The sequence below is a fragment of the Haplochromis burtoni genome, unplaced genomic scaffold (genome assembly GCF_018398535.1).
Source record: "Haplochromis burtoni strain Fernald_Lab_line unplaced genomic scaffold, NCSU_Asbu1 Contig_185, whole genome shotgun sequence".
NCBI lineage: Eukaryota > Metazoa > Chordata > Actinopteri > Cichliformes > Cichlidae > Haplochromis > Haplochromis burtoni.
Genome location: NW_024582546.1, coordinates 1,138,488 through 1,151,546, shown reverse-complemented (window position 1 = coordinate 1,151,546; position 13,059 = coordinate 1,138,488). Strand labels below are relative to the sequence as shown.

Here is a 13,059-nt window from a genome sequence, read left to right as displayed (position 1 = left end):
GGGGGTCTTTGCTTTTTCTAACTCTCAGATTGTTTTATGAGGCCAGAACTTACTGGAAACAAGCTGAAACAACTGCACTGAATAGTAGCACAAAGCTGTCAGTTGATGTGGTGGTCTCTCATGTGTGTGTCTGTGTGTGTTAGAGAGTGTATAGGCCTCGTTTTGACCATATGGTGTCAAATTTGCAAGAGGCATGCATACAGCCACAGTGCTTTCAAGTAAAGACCAGGTCAATGTTTGAGGTGAAATGAAATAACACTTCACATGAAGTTTGTGTGGTTACTTTTAGATCTTTTTTTTTTATGGCAGCCTCAAATCTCAAAAAATGGGCCCTTTTGGAAAGTGTAAATAAATTTAATGCAATGATTTACAAATGTCATAAAGCCGTATTTTATTCACAATTGAGCATAGAAAACATATCAAATGGTTGAACCGAAGAAAGAAGTATTTGATCATTTTTAATTTGATGACAGCAACATATCTCCAAAAAGTTGGGACAGGTCAAGAAAAGGCTGGAAAAATTACGTGGTACTTAAGAAACTGCTGGAGAACATTGTGTAACTAATTATGTCATGAAACTGCTGTGTGGCAAGCAGTGTGTCCACCCAAATGCAAGACTTGGAAGGCAGGAATGAATTAAAAAAGCAGCTTTACTGCTCTTACGTGCAAGGCTACATAGTATTCCTGACTGCAGAGCAGGACCAGGGACACATATAACTAGAAAACATGAATCAGGGAAACATACAGCCAGAATGCAAGAGTAGAATCAGGACAATAAAAATCGAGAGGAAACGGGTGGGAAACACAGCAGAAACAAATCAGGACTAACAAGAGAGGGGACGGCAGACAAGACAAGAGACTATCAAAATAAAACAGGAAATACAATTAACTCTGAGACAGAATTAAACGTGCAAACTTGACAAACACTAAAGACGGACACAGAGACAAGACTGGAGGAAGAGAAGGGAACACAAAAGGGAACTTAGAAACATGTCATCAACAAAACAAGGGGCGAAAGGCATGAAATAACAAAAAGTCATAAATACAGAGACTTTAAAATCAAACCACTAACAGGAGACTATAAACCCAGAACATAATTTCCTTCTCAAATCCCCCCCAAAATGTAAATCCATGTAAATTAGGCTGCAGGAAATGGAAAACCTCTGTGGTCAGATGAAACACATATTACGTTATTTCTTTCAAATCATAATAGCAATAAAATATTAGCAGCCCTAACTTTAAAAGGAAAACTTCTAAGTACATTTTTTTCAAATGCGGTAACATTTTTATCAGACAACCTGTGTGTGTGTGTGTGTGTGTGTGTGTGTGTGTGTGTGTGTGTGTGTGTGTGTGTGTGTTTCTTGAAATCTTTGTGGTGAAAAATGTGTGTGCTCCTCAGGTATGGGATTACGAGTTGGAGAGAAGTGCAGAGCACTGGGCTCACACCTGCAGATGGGAACATGGACCGAGTCACATGCTGACACAAATAGGCCAAAACCTCGGAGCACACTGGGGCAGGTGCGCGCAGGGAAGTGTAGCAATTAAAATATTCTGTCCTTTCTGTGTCACATGTTTGACAGCTCTGAACTAACGCATCTTTGTCTCCAATACAGTGTATTTAAAGTTAAATGTACACTTTTAAATGCAGTTTAACAGCTAACATCGTAACCCTCCAGTGCTAAAAAGTGGTAAAGTAGAATCAGTTCTGTCTTGACATCTGTAAACAATTTCCTACTCAGTTTATTCAGTCATTTATTTTGGGTCATAATGAATAAAAATTGAAATCTGTTTGTAAACCTCTGTCAATTTTATTTAAGACAGGAGGATGTTCGTTAGCTAATGACTTGGGATTGACCAGCTTTAAGCCAATCAGGTGGTTTCAGTCAGACCCCCAATGTCAAACCAAGAAATCTTTTATCTCAAGTTCAGAACGGACTTCAGGAGTGGATGATGTGACAGTAGCTACATCCATCTATTATACTTTTAACACTTTTTCTATCACATCAGGGACCGGCCCCCAACCTACCATGTCCAGGCCTGGTATGATGAGGTGAGGTATTATAGCTATCCCTACGCCCAGGAGTGCAACCCACACTGCCCATTCAGGTGTTCGGGACCTGTTTGTACTCATTATACTCAGGTAATTGTCTTAGAAGTTATACAGTCACTAGTGATCATATGTTTTTTTCATTTAACAAAATCATATTTACTGGTATAAGAATATCTGGGATATCAAAAGTTCTTCTATTTAATTGCAATTACAATTTGAGAAATGAGCTAAATTTAACCAAGAAAATTTTTGCAACCAGGTTGTTTATTTGCTTTAAAATGAATATTTATTGATAACTACTCACAAAACTGAGTAAAATATGACATTATATAACTGTGAATGCGTACTACAACCCATAATTACCACTGCCTTTTCTGTTACATGATACAACTCTGTTCACATCGTCTGTTTGTGTGTGTGTGTTTTGTTTTTTGTTTAGTTGGTGTGGGCGACCAGTAATCGCATTGGCTGTGCCATCAACGTGTGTTACAACATGAATGTGTGGGGAATGATCTGGGCCAAAGCAGTCTATCTGGTCTGCAACTACTCCCCGCCGTAAGTTTTCACCCAGGACATGAACACATTAGAAAATGTTTCCATGCTGCTTCAGTGAAAGAAGAGAGGAGTCAGAGGTAAACATTGTCATTTGTAATGAGTGAGGTCACAGGTCTGTCATCAGCAATCACAAAAATGATTAAGCAATAACAGAAATTTACAAAGGCCATAAGGCATGCAGTTACTTTATTTGATTTTTGTTCCTACTGCTTACATATTTTAATTTCTTTACATGGAAGAAAAGCTAAGAAATATACAACAAAAGGTTCTGCACTTCCTGGCAGGTTACAACTGTGATAAAAAAAACAGTATTATCATTTCTTTTGTTTGTTTTCTTGTTTGTTTGTTTTTCCAGAGGCAACTGGTGGGGTCATGCTCCATACAAATATGGGACTCCCTGCTCTGCTTGTCCAGCGAGCTATGGTGGGGGATGCAGGGACAACCTCTGCTATAAACGTGGGTTATTGCCTATTTATTTTTGTACATAATTCATGTGTTGTTGTTAAAAGACCTCAGCCTCCTGAGGAAGTACAGTCGGCTTTGGGCTTTTTTATACAGGTGATGTGTGTTGCATGACCAGTCCAGCTTGTTGTCCACCCACAGCCCGAGGTACTTGTACTATGTGTTGACCACCTCCTCTCCCTCTGTCTGAACTGGCAGTGGACCTGGTCTGGACCCCCCGAAGTCCACAACCAGTTCCTTGGTCTTTAAGGTGTTGAGTTGCAGGTGGTTTATGAGACAAAGTTCCTCACCAGACTCCTGTACTCCTCTTCCTGAGCATTCCAGATACACCCCATGATGGCCATGTCATCTGCAAACTTCTGAATATGGCATAATTCAGAGTTTTAGCAGAAGTCAGAGGTGTACAGGGTGAAGAGTAGAGATGGGCAGTAACGCGTTACTTGTAACGCGTTACTTGTAACGCGTTACTGTAATCTGATTACTTTTTTCAGGTAATGAGTAAAGTAAGGGATTACTATTGCAAAAACGGTAATTAGATTACCGTTACTTTCCCGTAGGAACGCTGCGTTACTGCGTTACTAAAACCGTGATTTTTTGCGAGAATGTCTCACGACAGTGACGTAAGCGTGTGCGCCGTTCGTGACAGCAGCTGTGTGCAGATCAATAGTGGATCATATATCGAGTGCAGAGAGAGTATGAGCGTGCAGCGTTTAAAGCGTGGAAGTACTGACCTTACTTTGAGTTTGATTCCATAAAAAGTGACAAAAACATTAGTGTCCGCTGTGCGTGGGAAGAAAACTTCTTTTTACAGCGAAAAAACCCCTAAACTTCCAAGCAAGCACCGAGTAGCTACGACGTAATGGGAAACTCACAGAGAAACTCGCGGATTCTTCCACTGACCGCGGCACACCTGCACCAGGGTAAACCTCCGCCTACCCCACTCCTGCTTTACAGGTGAAAATAGAGCAACAGGACCGCTGAGTCTTTGACTTTATTTATGCTGGGCATCCTCTGCACACGGCCATAAACAACCAGAAGAGTCTGTTCAGTGACAGGTTGCTTCTCCCCAAGACAAGAACTAACAGACTTAAAAACTCCTTTGTCCCACACGCCATCAGACTGTTTAACTCCTCTCTGGAGGGGAGAGGGAGGGGAAACAGGAGGACAAAGGAGGGGGGAACAACTAAGCTGTAGTGCCTCTTCACCTCACTGTCAATACCTTGTGCAATACTTTTGTAAATAGTCAACAGTGCAATAGACCTCAATACTTGAAATGTGCAATTCACTTGTATTTTTATTTTTTATTCCTATTTATTCTATTTATCCCCTTCGTATATTTTATTTATATTTGTCTCTGTATTTATATATGTGTGTGTGTGTGTGTGTGTGTGTGTGTGTGTGTGTGTGTGTGTGTGTGTGTGTGTGTGTATATATATATAATATTCTGTAACTTCTGTCGGTGCTGTGCTTTTTTGGAAATCGAATTTCCCAGAGGAACCCACCCGAGGGATTAATAAAGTTCTATCTTATCTTATCTTATCTTATCTTATCTTATCTTATCTTATCTTATCTTATCTTATCTTATCTTATCTTATCTTATCTTATTATTTATTTTCTGCTGTGTTTTACTTGCATCTATTTGAAAGACTGAGTGTAAACACAAAAACTATTTTATTTTATGTGCTGGAATGTGCAGAAAATAGGTTTAAATGTTAAACTAATTTCTTCCAGTCAGAGAATGTTGCATATAATTAAATTTTTGCTTGATGCATAAAGTTAAAAGATTAAAACTAATAAAACAAGTTTTAAAAAGAGACTTTTCCATTTGATTACATTTTGTATGATGGATTATGCAGAAAAAGTAGAATTGGGCTGAAAGATCTATCACTTTATCACCTCTTCAGGTTGTAAATCGTGTTTTTAAAAAGTAACTAAGTAACTAAGTAATTAATTACTTTTGAAAATAAGTAATCAGTAAAGTAACGGGATTACTTTTTGGGGGAAGTAATCAGTAATTAGTTACTGATTACTTTTTTCAAGTAACTTGACCAACACTGGTGAAGAGAGAGGGGACAGCACAGTTCCCTGTGGTGCTCCTGTGCTGCTGACCACAGTGTCAGACGTGATGTCCTTCAGCCTGACGTACTGTGGTCTGTCAGTGAGGTAGTCGGAGATCCAAGCGACCAGGCAGGGGTCCACCTGCATCCTGTTAGTTTTTCCTGGAGCAGACAGGGCCGGATGGTATTAAAGGCACTGGAAAAGTCAAGAAACAGGATCCTGACCGTGCCTTTTCCTGTCCTGGGCATGTTGTACCTGTGGTCGGAGGAGGTTGAGTAAGAGCCGCTCTAGAATCTTCATAAGATGTGACGTCAGTGCCACCAGTTGGAAGTCATTCAGCTCATCGGGCCGGTTCCTTTTGGGGACCGGGACGATGCAGGATGTCTTCCATAGGGCGGGCACTCTCCCCAGTCGCAGACTGAGATTGAAGACTCGTTGTAGCGGCTCCTCAAGTTCAGCAGCACACGCCTTTAGCATCCTAGGACATCCTACTACTACTAATACAATCAGAAAAGTGCACAGAAAAATTTATTCAGCTCCTAAAAATTGAATAACCGCAACGGACTGTGCTTTCAGACGGAGGTGTTGACAGGCGTCCGGCTCCTGAGATTGAGGAGACCAATTACATTGAACCCGAACCAGAACCAGTAAGAGACGGAGAGCCCCGACCCAGGGCCCAGGCACCAAGCACCTCGCCCAGTGACAACCTGGAAAGAGACATGGTTGTCAGCACAGAGCAGATGTGTAAGGATGAACTCCTATTACTATAGCTCCCTGAGTAACAGATATGAATACAATATTAATACTGACGAGTTTGTGTACTTAAGGCCAACAGGTGGACTGTGAGACCAAGCTGAGGGATCAGTGCAAGGGAACAACCTGTAACAGGTAGAAGATGATGTGTATAGATGAACTTATTATCATTAACACAGATGATTAGTAGAAACAGACTTGGCTTCAGTACCACTATGATCTTCCTTTACTGTGGTTTCTGTCCATAGATATGAGTGCCCACCCGGTTGCCTTGAAAGGCCTGGAAAAGTAGTTGGGACTGGATACTATGATATGGTAAAAACTCACAAGTAACAGCACTCGATGTATTCTTTCATTTATTATTATTTTGTATAAACCAATCTTTGCGTGATTGATTCAGCAATCCAGTGTGTGTGGAGCTGCGCTACACTTTGGTGTTATTGACAATGATGGAGGATGGATCGATGTGACCAGACTGGGCAGAAAACAACATTTCACCAAGTCATACAAGAATGGTATTCAATCCATTGGGTATGACTCGGCCTCTGTATTTATGTCTATTTATTAAGCTTCACACTTTGGCTGTTAAATTGTGATGGATGGCTATAATACATCAGGCTTACTGCCATTTTTGTCAACTTTACAGGAAAAACAGAAGTGCAAATTCTTTTAAAGTTGAGTCTGTGCCTGGTAAGAAGTCCATTTCTCATAGCCACAGAAATACTGTAGCATATTTGTTTTGCTGTGCTTTATCAGCTGTTTTTTTTTCCAGTCAAGGCAGTAAGATGTGATACCACTGTGGCGCTTTTCTGTCCTTTCAAGAAACCTGTACGACACTGTCCCAGGTAACGTGTGTTGATTACAGCTATGACCTTTATGACCACCAAAGGTAAAAGTGGTGTCACTACTGTCACCTGTATACATACATTTTTGTGCATCTTTGAATTTCTGTCTCAACAACTGGTGCGTACTTTATTATTTATAGTTTTCTTCCTCTTTTCTTTTCTTTTCTTTTCTTTTCAAAAACTGGTTTAAATTTGAGCTGATTAGTCAAGTTTTGTCTGGAAACAACGGGCTCTTTGACCTTACCTTAGCTCTGGCTTTCCCCAGGTTGTATTGTCCTAGGAACTGTTTGCGTGAGAGCCAAGCACGAGTTATTGGGACAAAATACTACTCAGATGTAAGTTTTTGCATTATTGTCCTCACTTTGGGTAACAATAGTAATTTGTTACTTAACTTATAAGATAAACCAGAAGACTTCACACTCAGATATCAAATGCATTGCATCTATAAGGCCTGAAGTTAATGCAGCCTTAATTACTGTTGCAATTCAAACCTCTGCTCAGTTTTTAACAACACAAGCAGCTGCATTTGATAATGTGAACACACAGAGTGCCACAGTATAATGCTGATAGGTTAGAGGTGCTTTTCTGCCTAACGACTCATTGTCTTGGCCCATCCAGAAGTCGAGTATCTGCAGAGCGGCCATTCATGCTGGAGTGATCAAGAACGAGTCAGGAGGTTACCTTGATGTGATGCCAGTAGACAAGAAGAGGCATTATAGCGGCAGCTATCAGAATGGCATCACCTCAGAAAGGTAACATCTCATTCCAGTTAATGTAATTGGCCTGAATAATGCAGCGTGTGCGTATTTGATTGGCATGTAGAGAGATGTTTTGTTTTAAAGGTCCATGCTTTTCATGTAACATGTGTCCTTTTTGCTTTTCCTCTTCCAGCCTAACAAACCCCACAGCAGGAAAAGCCTTCAGAGTGTTTGCAGTCATCTGAAAACCACTCAAAAGACAAAGTACCCTCAAATCCAGCTTCATCCACTTCAAATCCAGCAAACCTACTCATTATCAATTTACAACCTATAATTATGTACATTCCTACAGTGAGCACATCAGTGTTACTGATACTGTCACTAAAAGTGTAACTCAAGGCTTTGCTTCTATCTTTGGCCATGACTGAATCACTGTCCAGTAATAATGTAGCAAATGATGTCTTCTGTCTCATATCTTTCCCTGAACATCTTGAGCTGACCATAGACATGATACCACGACACGCTGTTTTTAGCTTTCAAAGCTGTGTTTAAAGCATCAGATTTATTACCTTTCCAGCAGCTTGACATTTTAAAAAGACTAAAATCAGCTGTGTTTGCTGACTAATTTAAAAAGCGCACGCATCACATCTATATAGAAAAAAGGAAGGTAAAACACTGTTTCAATTTAGTCAGTGCTAGGTGTGTCTATGGAGGAACAAATTGGCCATATTAACATAATATAAGATAATGAAGTATAAAATGACAAAAAAAATCCAAAACATATATATGTTATTACACATACTGTCTACAAATCTTAAACACAGAGTCCTTCAAATATGCAAAGTGGGTTCCTCATGGCATAAATGTATCAGTTTATCACAATGCTGAAGTCATATTGTCAGTTTAACATGCACAGAAAGGAATTTTAAATAATGATACAATTTTGAATTAACATCAGAGAATCGTAGAGTTTCCATAAAGACACAATACTCTGAGCGGCATTCATCACTGGCACAGAAATTATTATTCGTTTCGGTTTTCTGATACGTCTGGTTGGGGTCTCCAAATATTCTGTCTGGTTATAGTGTTAATATACACACTTAACATGGATATTACATATTTTTGTATATAATGTTGTAAATAATACTGAAAACACGCTTGCTATTCTCCTCTTTTTAATGTACAATTTAACAGCCACACAAGTCAATGCACAGTAATTGCCACAACAGCTTCTGTATGCAGAACATGCATCTGCCCCTCAAGCTTTTATATTCGCCATAGAGTGAATATGTTGATATGACTGTAAATATTGTATGTGTGCATGTGTAACAGATATTTTTATATTTTATTCTGCATTCCTAGCTCTTGGTTTTGTTTTGTTTTTTACATTTTTATAAGTGGACCTGGCTGGCCAGGAATGCGCATGGCATAATCTTAATTCCCAAAAATTCTTAAAAAGTATTAAAAATGTACAAAATTATATATTGTGTCATTCTCTGACTTTATTAGAGACTTTTGTGCTTAAAAAACATTCAGCTTGAATGACTCAGCAACCTTGTAGTGTGTAAATCCTGCTAACCCCAAGTTAAATCTGCTCCTGGGTTTACATTGTATTACATTACACATGTTTTCAGTTCTTGCGCACATATGGTTGTGAACATGTGGCTGAGTGGCCACATTATTTTAATATCAGTCCCTTCAGCTTCCAGATAGCCTGAGGAATGCAGGCATTAACATTTCAACATCATCTCAAATTCAGCTGCTGAGAAAACTTGAGAGAAGTTTCTTTCTCGCAAATTGTGGGTGTTTCCGGGTACTGAAGGGAACACGGAGGAAGAGAAAAGTGCTTGTTTCAGTTCCAGCCAGTAGATCTTATCCACCGGTTGGCTTATGCATGTTTTAAACATAAGAAAAGCACTTACTGAAATACAGAATTAACAACAACCTGTCAATCTGACAGGTTTTGGTGAAAGAGGGTGTGTGCAAAAGAGAATAAACACATAAAATATTATTTTTGTTAATACTTTAAATTGTTTTGTGTTTGTTTTTTTAAGTTAATTTTGGATTCATTTGAAGAATGAAAAGAGAAATCAAAAATATCCCATTTCCAAATGCCATAGAGGAAGTCTGGCATTTAGCTCGTGTTAAAGGTTTTATCTTTCGCTCGCGGTTCTTTATCACTTCTGGTTTTTAGAGTGTTTGATCTCAGCTCTGTGATGTCAATGTACTCAGGCCCCCTTGCTGTGCTAGCAGCCACATGCACAAAGACCAACTTTGTGTTTTGTTGATCTCGATCGGTTCACTTCCCAGAGTGCATTTCCGCTCCTTCCTCTGGACTGGCGCTGGGTTTTAAGGCTCCGGCTAAAAAGTCCCAGTCAGCAACCTCTTAAAACTCCTAAAAAGCCACACACACTGCACTCATATAGACAAAGATGCACAATTATATGATGAAAACACGCAAACCACTGCTTTACAACAAAAGTTTTAAATCATGCACACAGACTGGGTACAACAGAACTGCTGCGAGCTGCACCTAGAAGTAGACATGACCTCTTTCAGAATGTATAATTACATGAAACAGCTATGAAGCAAGATTATAACCTGCTTACTGGGTTTGGTCCAGGTATCCTGGAGAGAAAAGCCAAGCATCACAGTGCTGTTAAAATTCACAGGACTCTGTTGCAGAGGTGGCCGCTGGTGTAGGACCTCGGTGAACTGCTCGAGTCGGTTACTCAGCTTGTCAGTCAAAAACAGGCCATTCAGTCAGTCATCCACTGTGCCAGTCAAATAGATGCTTATTTGGGTCAGACAAATAGCCACCGTTTAGCCAAACAGTCTATTAAGCAGTAGAGAGGCTTTTTAGACAGTCAACCAGACTGTCAATTAAGCAAAGGTTGGACATCTGGTTCTTTAAAGCCAAGTGCATCATATTTGAAATATTTTCGAGATTTCAGACTCCTGCATCAGCGATGTGATACCCCCACCAAAAAGGAAAGAAATTGAACAAAAAAAATTAAACCCCTCAAAAATTAAATATGATTTTTTTACCTATTTGTTTTATTCAATAAATGGTTCAATAAACACTCAATTTTCCCCAAAAAAGGGTAATTTTCTGGCTATTACATCATGGTTCAGCCTTTAAAGGCCTACTATAGTGTTTAGAAATGTTTAGGGAGCATTCAGTATGAAGTGGCAAACATTTCAGCCAACTCACACACATTAACTTCACTGCATTTGTACATGTCTAACATAATATGTAGAGTACCAATATATAAAGAGGGATCATTTTGCTTTGTCAGTGTAATTAGAACCAATCGGTGTTTGAGTTACTGCCAAAAACAAACAAAAACTGTCTGACTGCTTCACTGTAAGAAGTCATCTATAGAATCTACCCAATAAATCTGAGGTAACAGTTTGCATTGACTTTTTGGGGTAGATTTAGTTCAATATATTGTGTATAAAATAACTTCAATAAAAAGCTATGAAATACTTAATTAAATTGGGTAAAATTTACCCCATATTTATGCATACATTCAACAGCTACTTACTCATTGAAATTAGGTAAAATTATCTCTTGTTTGCTAGTTGGTAATACCTGATAATTAGTAATAAAATTTAATTATTATCAGTTGATAAACATTACCTATTCATATAAGGTAAAATGTACCCCCCCAAAAAAGATATTCAAATGGTTCCTCATCTCAAAATACAGAATAAAGTGCAACCCAACAGCTAATGCAGACAACACTTTCAAAGGCCACTCAGTTCATTTTAAAAGCCAAAAGCACAGAAACTCTACAAGTTGTTTCTGTGCATGTACGTTATCAAACATATGGATAGATAGAACAGAACACTAACACCAACATGCAATAGTTTCTGTGCTTGCTGTCAGAAGAAAAATTACAGCTCCACCAAGCTATGTCCTCTGGGAACAAGAGGGGAAAGGTGTGTGCATTGCATAAGCTTATTTTTGAGGCCGTGGACCCTTTTCAGTAGTTTCGCCCCGTCAAGTTCCAAAAACAGTTTTTGAAAAGTGTCAGATGTGTTCTTCAGCTCCTTCGGATATTCGAGGTTGAGGGCATATATCAGTCCCATCAGCAGTACACATGCCTTTGTTCGGCTTCCACATCCCTCCATCACTTGGTTTCCCTCAATCACAATGGACACATCTGATGGATCCTCCTCAGCCATGATGTTGTGGATCACGATCACCTTCATCATATTGTCTGTGTAATCCTCACATTCCTACGTGTTAAAAAGAAAGAAACAAAAAGCATGCACACGTTTTATTTTATTTAAGATGCTTTTTCAATATATTTCAGTTGATCTAAAGAGGGGAGTGGACAGAAGATGAATGGAGAAGGGGAGAACAGGGGATAGGAGAGGACAGGAGAGAAGAACATTAGGATCCCTTGAGTTAATAAGTAAACTGTTATCAATATGACAAACCTGGCAGTCATGAAAAAGATCTTCTTGTCTTTCCCCGAGGTAGCTAATGAGGCAGCAGATAAGGAGATCCCTTTTCTTCTCAATGCTCTGTGTCTGTAGGGAGATACAATTTAGTGAAAAGACTAAGTCGAGTGATTTACTTACATTAAGACTGAATTACTTAAAAACAAAAACATGGCTGATGCCTCTCTCCAACTTTCAACAGGTGAGAGGCTGGGTACACCCTGGACAGTCAATCACAAGGAAACATAGAGACAGACAGGATAAACAACCATGCACGCACACACTCAAACCTAAGGACAATTTGGAGAGACCAATTAACCTAACAGCCATGCTTTCTGACTGTGGGAGGAAGCTGGAGTACCCGGGGGAACCCACACATGCACAGGGAGAACATGCAAACTCCATGCATAAAGACCCTGGGCCGGGATTTGAACCCAGGACCTTCTTGCTACCCACTGCAGCCCTCCATAATTACATATTTGTGAAAAAAGTCAAATAACATACGTCATTCAAAGTGTCCAGCAGAGGTCTCATCTTGGAACCAGCAGCTCCTCCTTTGGCAGCCATAAGCTGCAAAAGACCTGGTGTGTACTCATCAAGTTTCAGCATGAATGTCTCCACCAAAGAAACTGTGGTGATGCGTCTGAACTCTTCGATGAGCTAAGAAGTAAGGGGACAAAAAAAATGACATTTCAATTTGTTGACATTTGTTTGACATTTGTTTTTTGGTGGATAGGAATAGTTATCACACATACTCACCTGAGCCTCAGTGAATAATGCTGGCCACCTTTCTTTTAACTCACCCACAGAGGGGCAGAGGCTGACCACTCCAAGTCTTCGGCTAGAGAATGTTTTATTCGTTTTTTCTGCAATTATCTTTGTGTTGTTTTTCTTTGTTATTTCATAAATTAATTCCAGCCTCTCTTTCTCCAGTGTCTCTTGGGTTTCTCCAGTAGGATGCGGAGGGAGATAATTAACCTCTGCTTTTTTTGGCTTTTTTACATTCTTTGATGGCACTGCATCAGCTGGATGCTTCCTTTTTAAGGCATTAATTTCAATTTCCGGGTAAGAACATTTTCGAGATCTTAGCTTGGCACTGTAATTGTGCATCTTGTTTTTTATGCGCTGCTGCCAGCCATATAAGCCGGCAAATGATCCTGGCTCCTTAAGACACGCAAACTTTGAA

The 13,059-nt window shown here is 39.6% G+C and overlaps 1 protein-coding gene and 1 long non-coding RNA gene across 3 annotated transcripts in view; one reads left to right on the top strand and one right to left on the bottom strand.

Moving 5' to 3' along the window:
* crispld1b (cysteine-rich secretory protein LCCL domain containing 1b) overlaps positions 1-8,980 on the top strand; it is a 15,053-nt gene extending 6,073 nt beyond the window's left edge. The window contains exons 3-15 of one of the 2 annotated variants that reach the window (XM_042225856.1): positions 1,400-1,518; positions 2,008-2,140; positions 2,490-2,605; positions 2,961-3,061; positions 5,702-5,869; positions 5,953-6,013; positions 6,127-6,193; positions 6,279-6,409; positions 6,525-6,568; positions 6,651-6,723; positions 6,989-7,058; positions 7,342-7,475; positions 7,615-8,980. In XM_042225856.1, coding sequence (XP_042081790.1) covers positions 1,400-1,518; positions 2,008-2,140; positions 2,490-2,605; positions 2,961-3,061; positions 5,702-5,869; positions 5,953-6,013; positions 6,127-6,193; positions 6,279-6,409; positions 6,525-6,568; positions 6,651-6,723; positions 6,989-7,058; positions 7,342-7,475; positions 7,615-7,666 — 1,269 coding nt within the window. In that variant the 3' untranslated portion in view covers positions 7,667-8,980. The remainder of the gene's footprint in view (positions 1-1,399; positions 1,519-2,007; positions 2,141-2,489; positions 2,606-2,960; positions 3,062-5,701; positions 5,870-5,952; positions 6,014-6,126; positions 6,194-6,278; positions 6,410-6,524; positions 6,569-6,650; positions 6,724-6,988; positions 7,059-7,341; positions 7,476-7,614) is intronic. The other variant, XM_005950265.3, reaches the window with a different exon arrangement.
* A 2,168-nt stretch (positions 8,981-11,148) lies between these two features.
* Positions 11,149-12,747, bottom strand: LOC121815338. The gene is made up of 3 exons (XR_006054987.1): positions 12,633-12,747; positions 11,871-12,533; positions 11,149-11,666 (listed from the first exon to the last, which is right to left on the bottom strand). It is a non-coding gene; the product is annotated as an uncharacterized LOC121815338 (long non-coding RNA).
* Positions 12,748-13,059: the final 312 nt, after the last annotated feature.